Source organism: Mesoplodon densirostris, chromosome 4 (assembly GCF_025265405.1).
Source record: "Mesoplodon densirostris isolate mMesDen1 chromosome 4, mMesDen1 primary haplotype, whole genome shotgun sequence".
In the NCBI taxonomy this organism is placed as follows: domain Eukaryota; kingdom Metazoa; phylum Chordata; class Mammalia; order Artiodactyla; family Ziphiidae; genus Mesoplodon; species Mesoplodon densirostris.
The window spans coordinates 135,975,357-136,002,581 of record NC_082664.1 but is presented as its reverse complement, the minus strand read 5'-3'; the positions used below and the strand labels follow the sequence as shown (position 1 = coordinate 136,002,581).

At 36.0% G+C, this 27,225-nt stretch overlaps 1 protein-coding gene across 4 annotated transcripts in view; it reads left to right on the top strand.

The window, feature by feature from the left end:
• Window positions 1–27,225, top strand: part of TCF12 (transcription factor 12) — a 393,224-nt gene that overhangs the window by 293,160 nt on the left and 72,839 nt on the right. For 3 of the 4 annotated variants that reach the window (XM_060097288.1, XM_060097287.1, XM_060097289.1), the window contains 2 exons: window positions 14,484–14,619; window positions 18,397–18,449. In XM_060097288.1, coding sequence (XP_059953271.1) covers window positions 14,484–14,619; window positions 18,397–18,449 — 189 coding nt within the window. Of the gene's footprint in view, window positions 1–14,483; window positions 14,620–18,396; window positions 18,450–23,900; window positions 23,982–27,225 lie in introns of those variants that run through there. The other variant, XM_060097291.1, reaches the window with a different exon arrangement.

Here is a 27,225-nt window from a genome sequence, read left to right as displayed (position 1 = left end):
TGTTAATAAGGGATTGTTGTCAGTTTGGGGGATGCAACAAGAGCTGAGAGATGGAAGAATAAATGAAGCAGAAGCAGCAGAATACTGACAGTTGTTGAAGCTGGGTGAAAGGTATATAAATAAAGATTTATTACACTTTTTTTCCTACTTTTGTTTATATTTGAAAATTCCCAAAATAAAAAGTTTGATTTTTAAAATGATGTCCAGTATAGAATGTTTCATTTCAAAAAGTATTACATGCCTAACTGTAGGCCTAACGCTATATTGGGTTTTGTGTTACCCTTAATTGTATTCTTGAAAATGCAAGGTATGGGAAAGAGGGCATACTCATTTACTAGATGTGAAAGCTAGCATTAAATGGAAAGAGAGTGGCTTCAAAGTATTAGAACTCTGCTGAAAATCTTAGGACTACATAACACCATTTCCACAGAAGCAAAATAGAAATGCCATTTCCTTATCTCTTGTTCTTCTTATGTTGGTTAACATCTCACATAGTTGGCTGCTTTGTACTCATAAAAGACAAGGCTCAAAGGCATACTGGTACCTTTATAGGAAGTCTTCCAGAGGACCCTATTTATCAAGGAAGTTTCTAAATTCAAACAGTCAGAAAAACTGCTCACTTAGGAGAAGACATGTTTAGAGTATGCTCACTACTAACCTCATGGGAGTCTGCCTTCAGGACATTGCTATAGCATTTTTGAAAGTGGGGACTCTCCTTATGGGAGCCTATAAAATCCCAAGTCGTTCTTAAATTATTTAAATACTGGATATATTAAAATAGCTTTTATTTTTGCTGGGTTTTTTCATAGTTCTTTTATTTCTGGGAGGTCTCTTTTATCAATCTACATCCCAGATCTTCCTACTTTGTTATCTTTCCATTGGCTGATACGGGATTCAGGAGAAAAGTTCAAAGAAAAAAAATAGTGAAAATGAAATAATAAGATGGTAAAATTTCCCTCTGTTTACTGATAATTAAGGAAGATTGAGAAACTTAAACTGCTAAGATTGCCATGTTTTAGTAATTTAATAGTATATAGGTAGTTTCTTTTCTTCTTTTTTCTTTTTTCTCTTTTTAAGCCAGAAAGATTGGGCTGATTGTGTTGGCAGGATGCATTTGATGGATGACTGTCATTATCTTCTCAAACCTGCATGACACTTTAAGTATTGAAAATGATAATTAAATTTTCAAGAGACCATGTTGAGATTATAAGATTTGGGACCTGTAAAAGAATGAGCATAGCAGTTGGCTAGTAGTGGTGGCTGGTGTGTTTTTATTGACCCAGGAAAGAAATAGAAGCATCTCAGGTTTTCTTTTACTTTGTTTCCCTGTACATCCCTCCCTACCCCCTCCCCCAATTAATATATTGTCCAAAATGTTGGTAATGACTTGGAACTATTCAGGTTGCACAAAGCATTTAATGAAATCTTGTCTTAGACAAAACACTAGAGAGATCATAATTAATGTCTCATTTTCTGCCAGTTGCTATTGATTACTCATTCAAGATCCCTTTGTTCTCAGAATGATAACTGTAGTTTGCATTGCTATCTAATGAGATTCTCAGGATAGAATTCTTTAACTTGCTGATAATTGCTAACATATCCCTGGAATTTCAATGTAAGTGAATTTGCATAATAATACAATTATTTCACAAATGTCTGTGTTTTCCAAATTCAAGATTTATTACAGCCTCTTTTTTAATCATTTGTAGAAAGTTAACAGAAGACTGATACATTATTAAAGCCCAGCATTTATATTTTGCCCTGAATTCCCCTTCACCCTCTGAGATTTTGATTTGGTTGTGACATGAGGTGAGAGGCTTCTTTGTCATTTTCAATTCCCCTGTCTCTGAAACTTCAGATGGACTCACAGCTGAACTGTACTGTGATGTTTCTAAATTAAAAGAGCAGTTACAAATATAATAATACTATACTAATTTTGCTTTTAGACAGTTTTCTTTCTTTATCCCTCAGTGACAAAAGAACACATGGTACAGTATAAAGAATTCATCTGAGAGGAATTCCCTGCCAGTCCAGTGGTTAGGACCCCGCACTTTCACTGCCGAGGACATAGGTTCAATCCCTGGTCCGGGAACTAGTCAGGAAACTAAGATCCTGCAAGCCACACAGCCAAAAAAAAAGAATTCATCTGGGAAATTTTAACAATTTATGTACTCTATTTTATCATGATTGTTTTTTATACCTTTCTACATCTTTAATTAATAAGCTCCCCCTCTCAAAAAGACAAATTTGGGAACAGCTGCTTGCCCTTATGTACGAAAACTGCATACCATTTCAGGGATATAATATAGGCATGAAATTAAGGAGGTCTGTAGAATGTACAAAGAGCAGTGGTTCCAAGAGTCCATATTAAATATTTTAAATTTTTTGAAATATATGACTACAACATTAGGTACTCTCCATCTTTTCTAGAAAACAAATTAGTGTTAAGTTAGTGCTTCAAATTTTTAATCATAAAATGAGGATAAAATTTTTTGACATTAGGTCCTTATTTTCTCTGATTGTGCATAGATATCATAGTATATGTAGTACAGCATTTGGACCAAGCCATTTAATGGTAAAAAGTAGTTCTGAGGAAATAAGTTTATATTTATCAAGATTTCAGAATACTTGCCCTTTTAAGGGTAAAGAATATCCAGATTACTGCAGTGTGATTTTGAATCTTCCTGGCTAGTTATCAGCACCATTTTAATATCGGGTATCTTCCTGTGTTACTATGAAATTACATTCACAGTATCTTCCAATATAATTAAGAAGAAGTTGCATTAGTAAATGATGTTGGCCATGCCCACTACTTTATACCTCTTCTTTACACTTTGGTCAGTATCACCATGAAAACTTTCTCTAAATAACCTTTTCAAGTTCACATTTTAGAGTTAGTGTTTCTCAAGCACATAAAGAGGAAGAGAGAACTTTAAAAACAAAATTATTGCATAGGCTACTAAAGTTCCATATAAGGAAATGAGAATTTTTCTTCAGGCTGAAGGTTTGTCATATGCAGTTCAAAATGAAACTTACGGGCTTCCCTGGTGGCGCAGTGGTTGAGAGTCCGCCTGCTGATGCAGGGCACACAGGTTCGTGCCCCAGTCCGGGAAGATCCCTTATGCCGCGGAGCGGCTAGGCCCGTGAGCCATGGCCGCTGAGCCTGCGCGTCCGGAGCCTGTGCTCCGCAACGGGAGAGGCCACAACAGTGAGAGGCCCGCGTACCGCAAAAAAAAAAAAAAAAAAGAGTAAAATGAAACTTACTGTAAGTTTTTATTACAATAATCTAGGCTAATAAAAATAAACAAAATTGAGTTATTTGTAGTGAGGTGGATGGACCTAGAGTCTGTCATACAGAGTGAAGTAAGTCAGAAAGAGAAAAACATACTGTATGCTAACATATATATGGAATCTAAAAAAAAAAAAAAAAAGTTTCTGAAGAACCTAGGGGCAGGACAGGAATAAAGACGCAGACGTAGAGAATGGACTTGAGGACGCGGGGAGGAGGAAGGGTAAGCTGGGATGAAGTGAGAGAGTGGTGTAGACATATATACACTACCAAATCTAAAATAGATAGCTAGTGGGAAGCAGCCACATAGCACAAGGAGATCATTGCTTTGTGACTACCTAGAGGGGTGGGATGGGGAGGGTAGGAGGGGCAGACACAAGAGGGAGGAGATATGGAGCTATATGTATATGTATAGCTGATTCACTTTGTTATAAAGCAGAAACTAACACACCATTGTAAAGCAATTATACTCCAATAAAGATGTTTAAAAAAATAAATTAAATAAAATGAAATATGGTATTTTATTAATTTGAAGAAACTTCAAATTCCCGAAGAGTAGAGAGAATAATATAATAAACTTCAAGCCTCTAAATTTCTTCTTTGAAAAATAATTTATTTCATATATATATATAAAGGCATTAAAAGAATACGAAGAGCAAAAAATAATAATAATCTAGGCCATCTTAGTGTTTCAGGAATAACCCTTTATTAATTATTCTTTGGTAATTTAGGTACATTTTTCACAGATGGAGTTGCTAGATGACTGTAGAAAAGATTCTTTTCTCTAAGCGTGTGTTAAGAAATTTAGTGCTATGTCATTTCAGAATACTAATTCTGCCTTGAATAAGACAGCAGAATAAAACTGCTTTGTCTAGTTCTGTATCCTCTGGGATACTTGGGTATTCTTTTTTCCTTAGATACCTCCAGGACAAGATCAATAATGCTTCTCATTTGTTTCAGGCAGGCAGAAAAATCAATAATATGAGCTGATATGTAATTTTATTTTAGGAAAAAATTCAGTAGTTTATTATGTGCTCTTTAGTGTTACCAAAATGTTTAAAGGATCAAATAAAGGAAAAATACATGATTTTGTCAGTGGTAGAATATCAAAATGTTAGGCATATATAGTTTAGCCCTTGATTTTTAAAGTCATATTTACCATTAGTTCCACGGGTATTATTTCTTAGATTATCAAGTCCTTGTGGAGAAAACCTTGTCTTAAACTTCTTTTGTGTTTCTTATAGTACTGAACATTTCATTTTAGTTAACAGGATAAAATATCATCTTGTGTTCTTAGAAGAAACAATTTCTCCTACATTTACTTTGCCTAATCATTTTGACCATGATACAGGTAAAATGGGGAAATGGTTATTTCTGTGATTAGGACAGCTGAGTGAAGGGCAGCTGAATAAAGAACAACTTCTATATCTTCTTTGGCACAAATATTCACTGCAGAAAAAGAAGACGGTATTTCCTAACCACATCTCCAGGTTTGGCAACAATAAGGAGAAAAGTATATCAGCAGTAAAATTGGTAACAAGGAAACTTTTTTCCCTAAAAAAAATTTGTTCTTTTTCTTCCTTTATTTCATGCATATGTACAAAAACCTACCAGTATGTATTCTATAGGTAACTCAGCTTTAGGATTATAATTCACAAATTCATTTATAGGTCACTTATATTTTTTTAAGTTAATCTTATAAATGGTAATTGGGTTCCTGGACTATTGAGGAAGTTTTATTGTATTGAGGAAAGAGCCTCTTCAACAGAACTAGATTCAAGTTAGGTTCCACTGCTTGCTATCTGTATAACATGAAATCTCTGTACGTAATGTTTAGTAAGATTGCAGTAAATATTAACTGAGATGGTACATTTGATGGTGTGCTAGTGGATCCTTGATATTTAGTCTGATTTCTCCAAGTTTTTATTTTGAAAAATTACAAACCCACAGAAAAGATGCCAGAATAGTACAGTGAGCATCCAGGTACTCTTAATCGAGTTTCATCATTTAACATTTCACCATATTGGTGCACATGCATTCTTTTTCCTTCACTCAATATGTGTCTGTAGATGTTTGTGTGCTAAATATGGGTTTATGCACACAAATATACACACTTCTGCTGAATCACTCTGAGAATAAGTTGGCATTTTTCTGTTTATTCTTGGTCTAGGTTGATACAGTTTAAATCTGTCACACTCCTCTTTGGATTTAGCCTCTAACTGTCAATCCTTTCTCTGGGGGCCTATTCTCTTTTCTATTTCCAATATCCTATCTTACTTTAGCCACTGGGAGTTGCAACTCAACTATCTTGGATTCAGGGCAGCCGAGGTCTCCTTACTTAGGAGAAAGAGTTTGTGCCCAGGAAACAATAAAAAAAAAAAAATGCCACTTATCTTATTTTCATTCTTTATGATACTTAGAATATGTAACCTATGGAGGAAAAAAATGAAATGGAGTTTTTATTTTCTCTAGGGCCTAAAACCATGCTACTCACTTTTACTTAAGCTTCATTTACTTCTCCCAGTAACCCTGTGAAATATTAATATAACCAAACAAAACAGATGCATTAATGTTACATAATTTGCCCAGGATCTTACAGTCAGGTTTTGAACTCAGGGTAGCTAACTCCAAAGCCCATGCTGTTTCCAGGACATCAAAGTTTTTGTAGACATTTTATTTACTTTTAGGAATATAAGAAATACATTTGCCTATTCACCTTTTAGATTGTTTTATGCTTCTTTTAGTCTTTATTATGACTATTACTGGACTTCTTTGAAGAAATAACTCACTGGCTACATTTTATTCATCTTTTATTCATCTGAAAGTTTATCTATCTTTATCTTACAACTTTAAGCAGACAGACTTCTTAACCATCCTCCAAACTCAGCCCTTTGTTTCGCCATTAAAGCATTACGTAAGGGATCAATTAATATTTTCTAAAAAGGGCTACAAAGTAAATAATTAAGGCTTTCCAGATCATACATTGTCTGTTGCAACTACTCAACTCTTCCACTGTAGCACAAAAACAGCCATAGCCAATATATAAGTAAATTAAGTGAGACTGTGTTCCAATAAAAGTATTTTCCAAACAAGCCCAATTTGACCTGTAGGCCATGGTTTGTTGACCACTAGTATTAATCATCATCTTATATGCTCATTAGAATTTATACGCCAGGGAGATGTTGAAAGGAACACTGTTAAGAGATACATGAATGCCCATCTCCTCTCACGTATTTGTTTGTGTGGGTACAGTGACCAGTTTTGTATGTACCTTCTACATGAGAAAACACAGATAAAGTAATAAGTACAGCAGGCACCTCAAAACATGTTATCATGAAAGTCAGTTTTGCACTGAGCAGGGAGCATCCTATTAAAAGACTAATGATGTTTTTAAGGAAAAATTCAAGGTACCTGACCCCTGCCCTCAAACATGTGGTAATAATATGTTCCATCTAGCATACTCTAGCCATATTCTAATTGCTATTTGAGGAATGTCAAATGTGCCTAGCACAGGCAAAAAAACAGAAAGAAAGAAACACAAAACAGATGTAACAATGGAAATTTTAGTATAATGTGTGGGAGACTTGATGATTCCTGGGTCACACTATTCTCACACAAATAACATAATCAGGAGATCCACTTCTAATGGTTTGTTATAGAAATAGAAAGGATACATGTGTCATTTACATTTATATTAATTGTTTTCTCATTTTTATCATTTCTCCTAGAGATTATTGTCTTAAGGGGAGCTATTTCTTCTTCATGTCTGTTAGTCAACACCTTTGTTTCCTAACCTGTTGAACCTTGTATCTGTTGGAATTTGTGTGATTAATGCTAAATAATTACATTGGTATTATGCAGTCTTTTCATATACACATCATATTGTCTGGTGATCGAAATCCTCTACTCACTTTCCTCTTTTGTAAAAGAAGATATCAACTCTAGTCAAAGAATCACTTACCTTTTGAGAAGTCTGAAAAATTTGTCTTCTTAATTATAAACATTTCTGAAAGATGCAATGATCTTTGGGTGATTTAATATACTGATTACTTCATGTGTGCTCCAGCATTGTTGAATAGGCTTTTTTTGAAAAACTGAAATATCAAATATCACATGAAGAGACAGTATAGCAAAACGTATGAAGTGCAGTGAAAGCAGTGATCAGAAGGAAATTTATAGCTGTAAATGTCTACATTGAAAAAGAAGAAAGATCAGTAACCTAACTATATATCATAAGAACCTAGAAAAAGAAAAGAAAACCAAACCCAATGCTAGCAGAAGGAAGGAAATAATAAAGATTAGAGTAGAAATTTTTAAAAATAGAGAAAGGAAAACAATAGAACCAACAAGATCAAAAGTTGCTTCTCTGAAAAGCTAAACAAAATTGACAAACCTTTAGCTATATTGACTAAGAAAAAAGTCTAATTACTAAAATCAGAAATGAAAATAGGGAGCATTACTACCAACCTTACAAAAATAAAAGGGATTATAAAAGAATACTGTGAACAATTGTATGCTAAAAAATCAGACACTGTAGAAGAAATGGACAAATTCCTAGAAACATACACACCACCCAAACTGAAGAAATAGAAAATCTGAACAGAACTAAAACAAGTAGATTGAATCGATAATAAAAATCCTCCCAAAAAAGAAAAGCACAGGACCAAATGGTTTCACTAATGAATTTTACCGATCATTTAAAGGAGAATTAACACCAATCCTTCTCAAACACTTCTTAACTCATTCAACGAGGCAAGAATTACCCTGATACAAAGCTAGAGATATCACAGGAAAAAGGAAACTACAGACCAATATCCTTTTTGTATATTAATGAAAATTTTTCTACAAAATACTAGCAAGCTACAAATCCACCACTGTGTTAAAAGGATTGCACACCACGACTAACTGGGTTTTATTTTAAGAATGCATGTGTATTAGACATATGAGGATTGGTCATTCATTAATTAGAATGAAGGGGAAAAAGTCACTCAGTCATCACATTTGATGCAGAAGAAGCATCTGACAAAATCCAACACCCTTTTATGATAAAACACTTCACAATACTAAGAATAGGCAGGAACTTCCTCAATTCGATAAAGGTCATTTGTGAAAAACCCACACTTAATACCATGCCCAGTGGTAAAACATGAAAGCCTTTCCTCCTATGATCAAGAACAGGACAAAAATGTCTACTTTCACCACTTTCATTCAACATTTTACGTTCTAACCAGAGCATTTAGGCAAGAAAAAGAAATAAAAGACATCCAAATTGGAAAGGAAGAAGTAAAACTATCTCTGTTTGCAGATGATATGATCTTTATACATAGGGAATCTATAATAAAATTATTAGAGCTAATAAGTGAATTTAGTGAAGTTGCAAGATTCAAGATCAACACACAAAATTTAGTTTTATTTCTTTACGCTGATGAACAAACCAAAAATAAAATTAAGCAACAACTCAACTTACAGTATCATCCAAAAGAATAAAATACCTAGGAATAAGTTTAACTACAAGGTGTAAGACTTGTACACTGGAAACTACAAAGCACTGCTGAAATAAATTAAAGAAGACCTAAGTAAAAGGAAAAATATTCAGTGTTCATCAATTGGAAGACTTGTTGTTAAGATGGCAATACTCCCCAAAGCAATCTACAGATTCGATGCAATCCCTATCAAAATTCCAATGGCATCTTTTTGCAGAAATGGAAAAGCTGATCCTCAAATTTATATGTAACTTCAAGAAATCCCGAATAACCAAAACAGCATTGCAAAAGAAAAGTAAAATTGGAGTACGCATACTTTCCAATTTCAAAACTTAATACAAAGCTACAGTAACCAAAACACTGTGGAACTGGTATAAGGTAGACATATAGACCCATGTGATAGAATTGAAAGTCCAGATAGAAACCCGAACATCTATGACCAGTTGATTTTTAACAAGGGTGCCAAGACCACTGAGTTAGGAAATACTATTTTCCTCAACAAATAGTGCTGGAACAACTGGATATCCACATACAATACAAAAGAATGAAGTTGGACCCCCTACCTTACACTATATACAAAAGTTAACTCAAAGTGCATCAGTGATCTAAGTATAAGAACTAAAACTATAAACTCTTAGAGGCAAATGTAGGGATAAATCTTCATTACCTTGGATTTGACAGTGGATTCTTAGATATGATATTAAAAGCACAAGAAACAAAGGGAAAAATAAGTTAGACTTTATCAATATTAAAAACTTCTGTGAATCAAAGGACATTATCAAGAATATTTTTTTCCCATCTAGAGTTTGAGCTTCATAAGGAGCTCTTTTGCACAGGCTCCGGACGCACAGGCTCAGCGGCCATGGCTCACGGGCCCAGCTGCTCTGCGGCATGCGGGATCTTCCCGGACCGGGGCACGAACCCGTGTCCCCTGCATCGGCAGGCGGACTCTCAACCACTGCGCCACCAGGGAAGCCCCCATAAGGAGCTCTTTTACCTTTGTATTCCCAGAGTTCAACCTGGTACAGGCAAACAAAAGCATTAGTAAATGTTGGCCCACTTCCTGTTACCTCCTTGTCCTTGTTTAAATTTGACTCAAAGATTGAAGACCTAAATGTAAGACCGGACACTATAAACCTCTTAGAGGAAAACAGGAAAAACACTCTGTGACATAAACCACAGCAAGATCTTTTTGACCCACCTCCTAGAGTAATCAAAATAAAAACAAAAAATAAACAAATGGGACCTAATTAAACTTAAAAGCTTTTGCACAGGGCTTCCCTGGTGGCGCAGTGGTTGAGAGTCCGCCTGCCGATGCAGGGGACATGGGTTCGTGCCCCGGTCCAGGAAGATCCCACATGCCGCGGAGCGGCTGGGCCCATGAGCCATGGCCGCGGAGCCTGCGCGTCCGGAGCCTGTGCTCCGCAACGGGAGAGGCCACAACAGTGAGAGGCCCGCGTACAGCAAAAAAAAAAAAAAAAAAAAAAGCTTTTGCACAGCAAAAGAAACCATAAACAAGACGAAAAGACAACCCTCAGAATGGGAGAATATATTTGCAAAACGAAGCTACAGACAAAGGATTAATCTCCAAAATATACAAACAGCTCATGGAGCTCAAGGTCAAAAAAACAAACAACCAGGCTTCCCTGGTGGCGCAGTGGTTGAGAATCTGCCTGCCAATGCAGGGGACATGGGTTCGAGCCCTGGTCTGGGAGGATCCCACATGCTGCAGAGCAACTGAGCCCGTGAGCCACAGCTACTGAGCCTGCGCGTCTGGAGCCTGTGCTCCGCAACAAGAGAGGCTGCGATGGTGAGAGGCCTGCCCAACCGCTATGAAGAGTGGTCCACGCCTGCCACAACTAGAGAAAGCCCTCGCACAGAAACGAAGACCCAACACAGCAAAAATAAATAAATAAACTCCTACCCCCAACATCTTCTTTAAAAAAAAAAAAACAACAACCCAATGAAAAAATGGGCGGAAGACCTAAATAGACATTTCACCGAAGAAGACATACAGATGGCCAAGAGGCACATGAAAGGGGACTCAACATCAATAATTATTAGAGAAATGCAAATCAGAACCACAATGAGGTATCACCTCACACTGGTCAGAATGGCCATCATCAGAAAATCTACAAACGACAAATGCTGGAGAGGGTGTGGAGAAAAGGGAACCCTTTTGCACTGTTGGTGGGAATCTATAAATTGTTACCACCACTGTGAACAGTATGGAAGTTCCTTAAAAAACTAAAAAGAGAACTACCATACGACCCAGCAATCCCACTACTGGGCATATACCCTGAGAAAACCATAATTCAAAAGGACACATGTACCCTAGTGTTCACTGCAGCACTATTTACAACAGCCAGGACATGGAAACAACCTAAATGTCCAACGACAGGTAAATGGATAAAGAAGACGTAGTACATGTATACAATGGAATATTAGCCATAAAAAGGAACAAAATTGGGTCATTTGTAGAGACATAGATGGACCTAGAGTCTGTCATACAGAGGGAAGTAAGCCAGAAAGAGAAAAACAAACATCGTATATTAACATATATATGTGGAATCTAGAAAAATGGTACAGATGAACCTATTTGCAGGGCAGAAATAGAGACACAGATGTAGAGAACGGACATGTGGACATAGCAGGGGAAGGGGAGGGTGTGATGAATTGGGAGATCAGGATTGACATATATACAATACCATGTGTAAAATAGATAGCTAGGTGGAACATGCTATAAAGCACAGGAAGCTCAGCTCAGTGATCTGTGACAACCTAGATAGGTGGGACGGAGGGGCGGTGGGGTGGGAGGGAGGTCCAAGAGGAAGGGGATATAGGTATACATATAGCTGATTCACTTGATTGTACAGCAGAAACTAACACAACATTGTAAAGCAATTATACTTCAATAAAAAAAATCAACAAGAAATCAGTATCTAAAACATATAAGGAACTCTGGCAAATTCAAGTTTTGCTTTTAGAACTTTGCAGAATTTTTTTCTGAATATATTTGATCCATGGTTGGTTGAATCTGTAGATGCAGAACCCACAGATATGGAGGGCCAAAAGTGGATGTTGTAACTTGCATGAACGTTGAAAACATGCTAAATGAAAGAAGCCAGACGTGAAAGTCCACATACTGGATGATTCCATCATGTGAAATGTCTGGAACAGGGAAATCTACAGAGACAGAAAGTAGATTAGTGGTTGTTTTAAGGTGAACGGGGAGTGCGGGGTGGGGGTGGGGGGGCGAGTAATAGTGAAACGGTTGGGGCTTCTTTTTGAGGTGTTGAAAATGTTCTAAAATTGAGTATGATGATGGTTACACGCATTTGTGAATATACTAAAAACCAGTGTGTTGTACATTCAAATGGGTGAATTGTATGATATGTGAATTATATTTCAACAAATATACATTTTTGTTTAAATAAAAAAAAGTGAAAAGACAGCCTACAAAATGGGAGAAAAGATTTGCAAATCAGATGTCTGATAAGGGTCTAATATACGGAACAGAACATATAAGAACTCTTAGAATACCACAGCAGAAAGGCAACTCAATTCAAAAATGGGCAAAGGACTTGAATAAACATTTTTCCAAAGAAGATATACAAAGGACCATCAAGCCCAAGAAGAGTTGTTCAACATCATTAGTCACGAGGGAAATGCAAATCAAAACCACCTCACACCCATGAGGATGGCTATAATTTAAAAACCAGAAAGTAACAAGTATTGGTAAGGATGTAGAGAACTTAGAACCATCATACAATGAAGTGTAAAATTGTGCAGTCACCATGGAAAACAGTTTGGCAGTTTCACCAAAAGTTAGACAGATTTTCCCACGTGACCCAGCAACTCCACTCTTAAGTGTATAACCAAAAGAATTGAAAAGATACTCAAACAAATACTTGCACACAAATGTTCATAGCAATACTACTCACAATAGTCCAAAGCTGGAGAAAACCAAAATGTTACATCAATGGATAAATGCATAAACAAATTGTAGTATATCCGTCCAATGAAATATCATTCATTCCTAAAAAGAAATGAAGTACTGATACATGCTGCAACATGATGAACTTCAAAAACATTATGCTAAGTGAAAGAAGCTGGATGCAAAAGGTCACATATTAGTTATTCCATTTATATGAAATATTCAAAATAAGTTAAATCCACAGAGACAGAAGCAGATAGTGGTTGTCAGGGGCTGGAGGAGGGGAGGAATGGAAGTGACTGTTTGAATGGGTATGGAGTTGCCTTTTGGGGTGACGAAATGTTCTGGAACTGGATGGTGATGGTTGCACAACATTATGAATGTACTAAATGTCACTGATTGGAAATGTTAAAATGGTTAATTTTATGTTAATTCCACCTTAGATTTTTAAGCTGAAACATAAATATTACTTAAAATTATTAAATAGTGTGACAAACTGAAATGAAAGTCTGCAGGCAGGGACTGGACTATTAATGACTAGCATTATAAAGTTCTACTGATTCTTTCTAACCAGAGCTGAGGTTTATTTCTCAGTACCTTTGTGATGCTCAGTAACTGGAATGACAACTACCAACAGTATGGTGATAAGAGTAAGGGGTATTATTGACTGGGAGAATAGTGAATATATTAGAGAAATCACAGCCCTTTTCATTTGAGAGCATCTTCTCAAGTATATCTAACACCCTTTCCAATTGAGGTCTTCCTTTTCCCTCAGCTACCAGAAAGCTTGAAAACAAATTCTGCCAAATTAACTTCATTTGCTTTATGACAGGGTCAATTCGTTAGTAGGTCAGGGCTGCTGAATCTCTGGATTTCAGTGAAGTACTTGACACAGTTTCATGACATCACTGTGACATACATTAGGGCTCTCTCCTCAGCCTTGTCATCCTGGACAAGGATAAAAATGGATGATTATTATGGATCAAATATAACAAGATGAATTTTATCAGAGATAAATGTTAAGTCTTGTACTTGGAACCAAAGAACACAAACTGAACAAAGAAACCATTGGAGGGACATGACTTAATAGCAACTTATACAATAAAGAGTAACAGGGTGTAATTACTCTTAACCTCTCAGTATGAGCTAGTTAGCATAAATGGGTTGTTTAAATGTAGTGTTGAAAACTACTCTGCATTAATAAGCCCACATCTGGGGCATTATTCTCCATTCTCCTTTGCAAGAGACTTTGACAAGTGAAAAGTAAATCTAGAGGTCTGTATCAGAGATGGTGAGGAGGACATTCAAACCATGTCATGAGACAGTTGAAGAAAACAGGAATGGCTAGTCTTGAAAATATTGGCACTCTTCAAACAATGAGAGCTTTCCAAAAAGGAAAAAAAAAAAATGGAAAAAGAACAGAATTGACTACCTTTTGTGGTCATGAAAGCATTCAAGCAAAGACTGGGTGGCCATTTTTCAAAAATGTTCTTGATGATTAAAGAGTGGAACTACGTAGTAACTAAAGTATCTTTCAACCCTAAGAGTGTATGGATCTACATAATTACTAGAAAGCAGGCAACATGAGGATGGGGAAAAAGAGAAAATACACGTTTAAACTAATGGTCTAATAAAATTCAAATAAGTACTTAGATACTTCCTAAATTCAAGGGTTTGTTGAAGTTACTATAGATAGTTCAGGAGTGATGTCATTTTCAGATTTGGGTTCATAATCAATGAGAAGATAACTTGTTCCTTTGGCCTTGTTTTATAGTCTAGTCTCCTGAGACAAGATCTAGGGCTTGGAAGCCCAGCACAAATCTCTTCTTCAGGAAAACCTGGGACACCGTACTACTCATTCTCTGCCACAAGTTCCAGGAGAAGACCACTCCATGACTCTGCAGCACTTGGTAAGTGTATCACACAACAAACCCCATTTTACAAATGTTTCTTCCCTGCCCCACTCCCCCTTAGTCTATGCTTCTGGCTGTACTTTTAATTAGAAGAAATTTGGTTTCTTGGGTATCATGATGATATTGGGGCTTATTTACATAAAATAATATATATTTAATAAAAAATATTCTTATTTGGTCATCAGTATAAGATGAACTGAATAGTGAAAAATGGAACTTTAAAAATGGGATTAGTTTTTCCTCTTATAATAAAAATGTCATGTACTAATATTAACATCTTATTCTTGACTAAAATTGATATAATGCTCAACAGTTTACAAAGTGGTTTTATAGTATACATTCTCATTTCATCCAGACAGCAGTCCTAATAGTCAGTGGACGTAATACTAGTTTTAACATAAAATTGAGGCTCAAAAGAGGACACATTCGTATAACTAGACGTGATTTATGCAGGATAAAATGTAAGATTTTCTGACTCCAAGTCCAATGTTCTTTGCATATTAATTGCTTCTACTCCCCACTTTTTAAAAAACTGAGGTAAAATTAGCATAACAGAATTACCCATATTAAAGTGTACAATCCAGGGACATTTAGTATATTCACAGAACTGTACAGCCATCATCTCTAGCTCCAAAACATCACCTCAAAAGGAAACTCAGTAACTATCAAGCATGCAAATCTCATTTTCTTTAGCTTCCTTCTTTTATGTCTTATACATAGCCTAACTAGGCCAATCTGTTTTGTGTTGCTGCTTACAGCAAGCCTCAGGTATACTCTGACACCCTATCCAGTCAGTGTTTAAGTGTGGGAATTTTTGGTTATTCTTACCAAAGAATCCTTTATATAAGAAAATTGAAGTTGTAAAGCATGTTTATATTAAGGATAGACCAGCTTCTGAAATAAACATAGTCCACCAAAAGAAAGTATGTCCCAGTTATTTGTTCCACAAATACTTGTTGACACCCCTAATTTGTATGTCTACCTCTGTCAAACCTAAATTTTGGTAAAATGTCCCTAGCCTTTGGGTCTAGAATGTGCTTGAGGGTGTAAAAGGGCACAGTGATCAATTGTCATTCTAGGCATAGAAAGCTCTGGTTAGATATGCCCACCTCTCAGTGTTATGGGTGGTTGAGTATATGTACTGTTAGCTCTGATGATTTAGACCACTGCACTCATTAAGGAAATGGTAAGTTAAGTATCTTTTCTCCATCTCCACTTTTGTTTCCCACCAAATTAGATAGTCAGGGTAAGAACATTCTGTTGAGTCTAGATGTGGTGGTGTCACTCTAGAAAAATATCTGTTAGTATGCTATGTGAGCATACACTGTGATAAAAAGCACTAATATAGACCAGTATACTATTACTAAGAGTTCAAGGAGGAAATAAACTATTGGAATATTGAGGGCAGGGATGGGGAGTGGATTTCATAAATACTCAAGCTTTCCAGAAATTAAAGCTTATATATTCTTCATTTTCATTTTGATTATGATAATGCTAGGTACTATGGATTATTTCTTCTATGCCAGGTACTGTGTTATACATACTGCATCTTTCCAAAAACTCTGTGAGGTTATAATATTAACATCATATTGCAAATAAGGAACCAAGACCCAGGAAGCTAAGTAACTTAGCCAAGCCTTGGTATCCAGGGAGGTACACTCATCTCCTGGGTGAATACCATTTAGTGAATTATTATTCCATTCTTCATTGTTATTTCTCAGTCTTAGACACTCTTTCTTGGCATTGCAGTTATCCATAAAATCTCTGAAAGGACTTCAGAGATAATCTACGCCAATCTTAGCATCTTCTCAAGCTATTTAGATGCTTTAGGAAATCAACATTCTGCAAAACAGTATCTAACTTACAATACTCTTGCCACAGTTTTTAATATAAACCTAGTAATAATGGCTAAAATTTATTGTGTCATTTTCTGTTAGGCACTGCCCTGAGCATCTTTCTGTATTACATTTATTGCAATAACTCCAGGAGGTTATTGTAGGTAACTGAAGTTCTAAGAGGTTAAGTAACTTGTCCATGCTCACACAGCTGCTGTGTGATGGAGCTGAAATTTGAATCCAATCAGCTTACTCTCTTAACTATTACACTTTGAAACCTCCCCAAAAGCGAACTCTGTATCCTAAGCTCATGATTTTGAATCCCACATTATTTATATAATTGTAGAGTGGCAGCTAATGATGAGATTAAAAATATAAAAGAAAAATTTCCATTTCCATGGCAGTGAAAAACTGTCCTTATCTAAACAGCAATATATTCTACTGCTAACTACCCCAAAAGAGAGTGATGGGCTCCAGACTGATAGGAACAGTTCAGTTGACTCTCTTGGTATGTATGGAGTGTGGCTTTTGCTCAAGCGATACTGTACTAGTTGTGAAAAGTTGGGTTTTAGAAAAGCCTCACAAAGAACAAAAATTTTGCCTGTAAGTTTTATAAATATAGAGTGTGCCAGATGTTGTTTATCTTTGGCACTTTTGTTTTAAGGAAATATAGGCTGCCTCTTGGGGTAGGGAATAGATGCTAATGAGTGTTTTTTTCCTCTTTTTATTGTATAAAATTTTTCCATGCGCTACTTACAAAGTTGTTTTTTTAGCTTTGAAGCCTCCTGGGATATTCACTATAAAGATTCCCAGCCCCAATTTAAATGGGTTTCATTCTTACTTAAACAACTGCATGTTTTATTGTCGTATCATTTATGACCCAGGAAAATACCATTTTTACAGTTCTAATTTTTACAGTTTTCAAAAACATTGTAATTAACATCAGCCTTCTTATGCGTTCTCTCTTCTTCATAGTGAACCTCTCTGAAAAATCCTGAATTTGATCCATTATTTGTGTACGATTGGAAAGGTGCAATTAACACCATTTTTTACAATAAATAAGATGAACAAGTATTAAATTTTAAATTTTACAGATAAGTAAAAGTAAAATACCAAGTAAGGTGGTTAAGCATATGAAAATATTCATATTCTCCATTATATTAATAAATAATTTGTGTCTTAGAAAGAAATATACTTTAGTTATTTCTTAGAAATAAATATAAACATCCAAGGATAAAATTGTATAATAATTAGTGCTGAAATTGCAGTTTTAACCACACATTGTTAAAGTAAATGTTCTTATAAAATACTTGTAGGATGATATCATACATGACAATGCCTGTATCTAATAGTTTATGTAGCATATCTCAGATATTATTATAACCTTAATTTTTCAGTTATTAAATTTTATTTCAAATTTTTAGCATCATACCTTATAGCATTAGCATTAGCTTTTAGTCTATTTAATATGCTTTTAAACCTAATTCTCAATGTGATATGAACACTAAATTTGTGTCTCTCTTAAGGAATCATATTATTAAACTGACCTGTTGTACCAAATGCCCCTCTGTAAATGAGCTGAGATAAATGATGTAAAGTGCCTAATATTGAACCTTGCACATAATAAGTGCTTAAGAAATTTTATTCCCTTTTCTCACACATGCTTATTGGTTTGTTATTTTCTTTCTTGTTTTACTTTGCTGTCATCTTCCCAAACTTATGGGGTATGTATTTCAGAATATATCACTTCATTAGGAGTACCTGTTTTACACTGGAACCAGTTAGAAAGTATGAGACCCCTATCACTGTATTCTCTTACTTACTTCTAAACACTGGAAAACAAGAAAGGTACTAGGAGGAAAAACTCTTTCCTGCTCATTTGAAGTCTGAAACTTTTCTAATATAAATGCTGATGAAATATACTGTTTCCCACGTGCAGATCCTTTGCAAGCAAAGAAAGTCAGAAAGGTGCCTCCTGGCTTGCCTTCTTCTGTAAGTACCCATTTTTTTGACTTTGTGGTAAACAAACTGATTTCAGGTATTCAGTATCTGCTGGCTGTAAGGATACATTTGGTTGGTATCAGTAGGCACACTTCACATAGTAACTGTTCTCTAATTACCGGAATCACTGATTGAGTTAAATCCAAATTCAGTGTTAGGTTTTTAAGATTTCTCTTCAGTGATTTGTAGCTTACTCATACGCTTTTACTCCATGTCCCTGTCATTTGAATTCCCCTCTTGGGAAGAGGACTAGGCTGGTAGCTGTCAAAGAAGATCTCCTGTACAGGTCTTTTGATGTTTAATTAGTCATTATGTTGCTGAACAGGAGGACAGACAGAGATTAATAGCTGAGAATCTTAGAAATTTACATTTGTAATAATCCCAATGGAGCTAAAGACATTAAGATTCGGAGGACATGTTCGGCTCAGCTTGCCTCAGTAGGACTGAGGTTATTAATATGCATAAATCACCAAGTCAGATGTTCATTGTGAAGCCCTTGTGGATTTTAAAGCCTTCATTAAGCCTTTCCTAACTTCAGCCTAGCATCAGGAAAGCTTTCAAGCAGCTAGTTTGTTGATCCCTCTTTGCTCAAAAATGTATCCTTTGAGAATAAAGAGCTTTCATGAAGGAGGTTGGAAAGGTTTGGTGAACAACCCTTAATGGCCATGATAATCAAATGCTGTAGGGGTGTTTGTGCTATTAAATATACTTTATTCTGTTAAAGAGTAAAAGTATTTGTAAATGAACCTATATCATAAATCCACCTACAATTTAAAAATCCCTGGTGTGAAGAGGGGAGATTTTTTTTCCTCTCCCTTTTCTTAGAACAAATGGGGAGTGGGGCTTTTGGATTGAGGCCCCATGCCTTGTAGGGTACATCTCTTTGTTGTGTAAATGGATGTTGGCCTTTTATTTGGCAGTACTTAACACATGGGCGCAGGTGCTGCTGCATGAGTCACAGCTCATCGAAGTATACACTGAATGGAATATCTGGCTTGGCAAGTAGTAATCTAGAAGGAGCAGCATGAGTCTGAGCTTTTTATTTTTTATTAAGGCTGAAGTAGAGATACCATCTTTTTGGTTGTTTGCCTTCCTTCTTTCCTATGTTCTTCCCCCTCCTTCTCTTCCATGTGATACATGAAAACTCAAATTTGAAATCCGCTCTGAAACTCACTTCCAGATGGATCTGAGCTTTATGCAGCCTAGGGCAGCTGTGCTCTGAACCTGCAGCTTACCTGGAAGGTTGGATTGCAGCTGCAGGCATTCTTAAAAGCTTTTGCTTGCATAAGCACTTGGACCCACTAGAGGCTGAATAGCTGCTTGATAAACAAAATGAACACAATGCCTCAAATCATTATTCCCAAAGACAGGATTTTTTTTTTTCAGCGACAGCTAAAAATAGTTGGGCAATTTACATTTTAACAGTTGTGTGCTGTGCAGGGGTAGGTGGTTTCAACAGCATAACATGATTTCTGCTAGATTAACAGAAGTCATATTTAAAACTGACAGAACAGCTAAAACATAACTGTGCTATTTCTTTGTAATTTGTTACTATAATTCTATGAGGGTAATAGAAGTTAAATTACATATTAATATTTAGTAGAACACAGGTTTTAAAAATACCAGATTAGTAAATGAAAATTTCATCTCATTTCTTTGCCTGACATTAATTTTAAGAAACAGTATATTTTTGTTGTTTCATAGTTCTTTCATTTTTAAAACAAAAGGGCAAAATGGACAGAACAACCTGGAAAAAGAATAAACACTGGAGGTCACCAGTGTTCCTTGCAATCCTAATCAAAACAACATTCACTACCTGGAGGTAATTCTCTGTATTGTCTCAGGTGTTAAGGATGAGCCAAGGAGAGGGGGAAAGCCAATGAATTCTGATGAAACTGATTTCTTTGAGAACCATTAGAAAATTTCACAAGTCAAGCCTACTTATATATTGTATTACTAGCTTCTTTACTTGGGATTTATTAGATATTTGTATAGAAAATATTAGAAATTATTATTTTCAATTCTGTACTTAACATCAGCATGATCATACTGCTTTGAAACCATGCTGAAAATAGTATTTAAACGTATTGAATGTTATTAAGGATATATAAATGATAAATACATTTTAATTAAAAGCATATTTTAGATTAAATGCTATGTTGAAATCTCAGGTTTTTAAAAGAGAATTTTTTTAAACTTTAAAAACTGGTACTTTGATAAATGATACCAAAATAATAAACTGAGAACACTTATGATTACACTACTTACCTTTTCAGTGTCTAAAACAAATGGAATTTAAAGTAATGGTTTTCTATTTGGATGCTTTTACTGAAATATATGTAATTCATAGGCGTTTAACAATGTGAATTGTTTTTTTAAATGGGTATAAAAATGAAAATGGACTATGTATATTTTATTTCATGATCATTTGAATATCCTACTTCCCAAACTAGAAACTTGACTGTAACATCTCAGATTTCACAGTTTGCTGTTTGTGCAGTCAACCTTTAGTCATCTGTAAAATACATGTTACCTTTACTAAAGAAAGAGTGAAAGAGCTAGGTTGGTATCATACTGCTCACACCACTACAGAAAACAACAGGCAGTGTTACTTAACATGCAAAGCCTTGATAATCTACATAATTTGACCATAGACCATTGGTTAGAGGCCTTTTCTTTTTGTAATCCATGATATGTATTTAGGTATCATAATTACAAACCTCAGCTCCTCTATTCCTCACTGCAAAACAACTGAACGGTAACTTCTGTCTGGATGAAGGTCCGATACGGTGTATTGACATTCTTAAAGCAGTATGGTCACTAAGGTTAAGAAAATGGTCTGTTCAAATCTGCTGGCTTAGTTATTGATTGATTGTATGACCCTGGACTTGTCAGTTAGCCTTAGGAAGTTTGAACTGGGAAATTTAAAGTTCCTTTCAGGTCTAAAATGTTACATTCTTAGGGTTTTAAAATTAATATGCCCTATACATAACCAAAAGGTGTAATGGGCATAGTTTTCTTCCTACCGATGAAAAAATGGTGTTCTTAAGCACATTAAATTTTCCACTTGTTTCTCTAGACAGGTTGAAATATTGAACAAAGTGAACTTCTGTAGCAGCAACAGTAGAGCGATGCCTGGACATTGAATTTGAACATAAAAGCACACCATCATTGCCTGCAGGGAACTAGTGTGAGAAACAAGCATTTAGTGAATTAATTACATGTATTTCAGTGAGGCAAGTAAAGGTGTGTACCAAGTACTCTGGAAACATAGAGTAGGTAGAACTAACTCTGCCTTGGGAAGTACTAATGGCCTCAGGAGTTGACATTTGAATTCTGTCTGGGAAGATTAGTAGCAGTCGACACAGGTAAAAGGCATAGACATGTAAAAAAATAAACACACTCTCAGGCCACATCTAGAAGTACAGCATTATTGAGTTCTATACCAAATATAACCTTTATGCTTTTCCTATAGCAGACCCACTCTCCCACTCCAGAGGAAGATTGAGGAACACATAAGACCAGCTCAGATATGAAAAGAGATAAATTGTCATAGCAGTCTACCCTGGATAAAAGCCTGAAGTCTCCTGGCTTGTAGATAATAGGAGGCATTTGTAGTTGTTAAGATTATCTGGGAGTCTTTCTGAAAGTATGGGTGTGCTTTGACTTTGCAGGATGTTTTCTTTCCTTTTTAGGGTTCCTGAACCTCCCCTCTCCTTCTCTAACCACCAACTCTAGTCTTTGTTCTTTGTATATACACAAGCTGTTTTTCATCTCTATCAAATTTTTACTGAGATAAAACATTTAAGGAAATTTTGAAACACTGGGTAGGGATTGGGAACAACTGTGGTTTTTTCCTAGTAATTTGTGGGGAAAAAATGAAACATTTGCATTATATTTGTTAGCATCCTTTACAGCCTCAATTTCACTGTGTTAGAGTAACACATATCTTACATGTGTGAGCATCTGTGCTAACCATTATCTGTATCATCTTAATCTTTAATCTTCACCACACCAATCTGTAAGATAACTAATAGCCTCTTCTTACAGATGAGGAAATTGAGACTCAGAAATATTAAGTAACTTGCCCAAGATTACACATACAGCCAAAGATTACAACCTAATTTAATATCAAAGACCATTTTCTTTTTCTTTTGAATGTTAAAACATGTTGTGTATCTTGGTGTACTCATAAGGTATCTTGGTTAGTATATTAAATTTAAAAGTTTATTCTGTCAGTTGTGTATTTCTTGATCAAATTTATTAATTGCTTTGTTGTTTAAGGACCTACCACCATCTTGAAAGGATGACATAGAAAAGCACAGACTTCCTAGTCAAGCAGATGGGTTTTATCTGGCCTCAGCTGCTTTTTGTTTGGTAACAGTAGAGAAATTGCTTTTAAGTTCTCTGAACGCGAAGTTTCTGTTTGTAAAAGGAGATAGTAATGCTTATCTCAAGTGTTAGTATGAGGGTATTATGTGCCTAACATGTGCCTAGTATATAATAGACACTCAGTAAATGTTCTTTCTTTATTTTTTTCTAGTTCCTACCACTACAGCCTGCAGTTTAAAGGAATTTTAGCATTTCATGTTTACCGTTTTTTTTTTCTTGGCTGTGCCTCATGGCTTATGGGATTTTAGTTCCCTGACCAGGGATCCAACCCGGGCCCTCGGCAGTGAGAGCGTGGAGTCCTAACCACTGGACCACCAGGGAATTCCCATACCATATTTTGTTGAAAAGCAAGGAAAAGTTTGAAAACATAAGGAAAGATAAATATTATGGTAAAAAAAAGTATTTACTTGCATATGTAATGTATGTGCCTGACACATAGTGAGTAGTAACTTGTAGCTGCTATTGTTGTTAAGAAAGCATTCATTTTCAGAAAAGGAACCTATAGAAGGAGGAAAAATTGATTGAATTAATTCCTGCCTAGAGTTCATACTAATTAGTTTTGTCTTCTGAACTATCAGGAGTCTATGCTTTTTTTTTCCTTTATTTTATCATTGGTTGAACATCTTTATGGTCCTCTAAAGCATTTCTCAGATGGAGGGAAGTTTCTTTGTTCTTTATTCTTTATTTCTTAACTTGATGTTATATAGTATTTCCAAACATAGATCTTTTTTTTTAAATGCCTGCAGAAAATGCAGAATCCTGAAGAAAGAAGCAAGACACTTCCAAGATTTTTATCACCAGAAAGTAAACACCTAGACAGATTTCAGAATACCTTTATATCCAAGTTGTGATCTTGTTCAGTAGCATTCGAAAACATCTTTTTTTTTTTTTTTTTTTGTGGTACGCGGGCCTCTCACTGTTGTGGCCTCTCCCATTGCGGAGCACAGGCTCCGGACGCGCAGGCTCAGCGGCCATGGCTCACGGGCCCAGCCGCTCCGCGGCATGTGGGATCTTCCCAGACCAGGGCACGAACCCGTGTCTCCCGCATCGGCAGGCGGACTCTCAACCACTGCGCCACCAGGGAAGCCCCGAAAACATCTTTTGAACATCATCATTCTCTGCATCAAAATGGCATGTCTTATTCTTTTATTTATTTATTTATTTATTTATTTTTGGCTACGTTGGGTCTTTTGTTGCTGCGCATAGGCTTTCTCTAGTTGCGGCCAGCGGGGGCTACTCTTTGTTGCGGTGCCCAGGCTTCTCATTGCGGTGGCTTCTCTTGTTGCAGAGCACAGGCTCTAGGCGTGCAGGCTTCAGTAGTTGTGGCACACGAACTCAGAAGTTGTGGCTCATGGGCTCTAGAGCCCAGGCTCAGTAGTTGTGGTGCACGGGTTGAGTTGTTCCACGGCATGTGGGATCTTCCCGGACCAGGGCTCAAACTTGTGTCCCCTGCATTGGCAGGCGGATTCTTAACCACTGCGCCACCAGGGAAGCCCAGCATGTCTTCTTCATTTTGAACATAACTGGTTTATAGTCCCACACATAGGCTGATGACACCATCTATTTGTTTCTTAGTCAAATATCATGCTAGTCTTTGTTCTCTGTCTTTAAGTGTGTATATATTATCCCACAAAAGCTGTAACAGTTTATCAGATAGTTGCTTTAATTTTTTTGAGAGTTTGAGAGTTAAACTCTCAAAGTATATTTTACCTCCCTAGCCATCATGAAAAAAATTTTTTCTGATTCTTCCCTCACAAGGAACTTTATTGTTTCTGAGGTAAATCAAAGCAGCTTAGACACCACCTTTTCTTGCTTTGCTGCGGACAGGTACAGAGTTCTGTAGCCTTTGAATTGGTAATTGACTATAGTTTAGGAAATGACCTTCCTTCCTGCCAAACTTTTGTGGGATTTTATTTTGTTGGGAATGGCTTTTTTTAATTAATGTGGATTTTTTGTCATTTTTAGTATTAAATTTTCTATTTTAGGGACACCCCTTGAGATAATTGGAAATATTCTGAGGTGTTTCTAAATCACAAAGACCACTAAACATGTACCATGATCTAGCATTTTCATGTACACACTAAATATAATTAGTAAGAATATTAAATAGAAAAGTCAGAATATTAAATTTTGAGGGTGGCTAAAGTGAGGATTTTTTTTTTTTAAATAGGAAAGGGAGGACAGATACAACTTTCTGGGGCTGATATAAATGAATAACTTGGAAAAGTACCACTTGAAAGATTAGTGGTTATCTGAACCAGTAAGAAAAAGCTCAAGGGTAGAACTATAGAGATATTGTTACCTCCAGTTTATCCACAAAAATAGTGAGATAAGCTACAAATGTATCTGTGGGAGTGTTCTGTGGAAGTTATTAGGAAGCTAGGGTAACAGTGTATTTGTGGACAATTATCCGAGACCCTTAAGTAGCAAGAATGCTAGTAGATTCTAGAATAAACAGTATTTATATGCAGCACCAGCTTAAGCTAAACTTCATAAAGTGAACACTCCAGTTCCTGAACATGAGTGGGAATAGATATTTGCTTAGCTCCTTTAGCAGACAAGCCCATAGGGTGCACAACAAAACAACTAGGTACTTAAGAGTTTCTTATTTCGAACTGTTAGATAAGCTGTCTGTGTTTGAAGGCTACCTCGATATAAAATATCCAAACTGACTGATTCTTTCTCTGACCTTACAGGTCATTCTAGCAGGAAAATCTTAGTACCTAAAGGGAATGGTTCTATAATCCATTCCAAACTCATATTCAGTTTGGTCATTGAATGAAAGATTTTCTTCATACATTAATAAGAAGAAATAGCCACTGTTTATGCTGACAGTAACTACTGTTCAGAACAGTGTCAGACTTGTATCAGTGTAGATAATGGGCTTTTAATCCATAGTTCTAAGATGTTCATTTTTTGTAACAAGCCAGTCCATCTTTGATCTGATTTCAAGTCAAAAAAAAAAAAAAAAGGAAAAGTTACCAGCGAGCAAGTCCTCTGTATCTGTTTGTACTGATGTGATGGTACAACCACAGTGATATTTGTTATTTTCTGACCTTTCTATTTCTTTTTAGAGAAGGAAGAACATGGCTGAATTTCAGAACCAGCTTTTACGATTTATTGAACTCCTCAGCTGCTATATTTTAGATCTTTGAGACTTTACAAACCAGATGTAGGATAAGCCCCAATGTGTGTGTGTGTGTAATTTGTATGGTTTTTAAAGGATATGTGGTTGAATTCTATAAATGCTTTCAGACGTTAAGCCCACTGTTTTGTCATTCAGCATCAGTAGAACCATGAAGTTTTTTTGTTTCGTTTTTTACCTAATACAATTTCTTCAAGTATAGGAAAGAAGGAATAAATTAAGAAACTCCAAAGTTTATCACTGGGGATGTTTGGGGCTCTGGATTTCATTCTAGGTTAGAGAAGGCATTTATATCCTAAGTAATTTGCTGACATGAAATTTGCCATCACCGATATTTCCTTTGTTTAACCAGTGATGATTTTAGTTTGAAAAGTCACTTAGTGTACTTGTATGATAACTAATTTCAAGGAGTGTAATGTATGCTATATAGATAAGTTCATACTTAGACTTCTAAGCAGTTTAAAAACACTACTAGTTCCAGGATAGTTCCTTATTTCTCCCGTGTTTGTATTCATTGAATAGATTTTAAACAAATTTTTTTTTTGATTGCACCGGGTCTTATTTGTGGCAGGCGGGCTCCTTAGTTATGGCTTGCAGGCTCCTTAGTGTGGCATACAAACTCTTAGTTGCAGCAGGCATGTGGGATCTAGGTCCCTGACCAGGGATCGAACCCCAGCCCCTTGCATTGGGAGTGCAGAGTCCTAACCACTGCGCCACCAGGGAAATCCGATTTTAAACAAATTTTAAAGTGTTAGCCCTTCGAAGTTTTTGTCTTTTTTATTATCTGCATTTAATTTAAGATATAACCCAATATATCTATAATATGACAACATTTTATTAATTTTCAAAAGTAATTTGGTTCTAGAAATTGTTTCTGGAAAATTTGCTAGCATCTGCTATCTCTTTCTTATAACCTATATTTCTGCTCTTCCTCAGTGTGCTAGACCAGGAGTCAGCAAACTTTTTATGTAAAGGGTTCTGTTGTCAATATGCTCAGCTTTGTGGGTCAGATAGTCTCTGTCACAACTATTCAGCTCTGCTATTGGAGTATGAAAGCAGCCACAGATGATACATAAATGAATGGGCATGACTGTGTTCCAGTAAAACTTTATTTGTAAAATCAGGTGGTAAACCAGATTTGGCCCACAACTATAATTTGCCAACCCCTGCATTAGACTTAAGGACCGTAAGTGTATGCCTAGAGTAGATACATTCTTACCTTCTTCATAA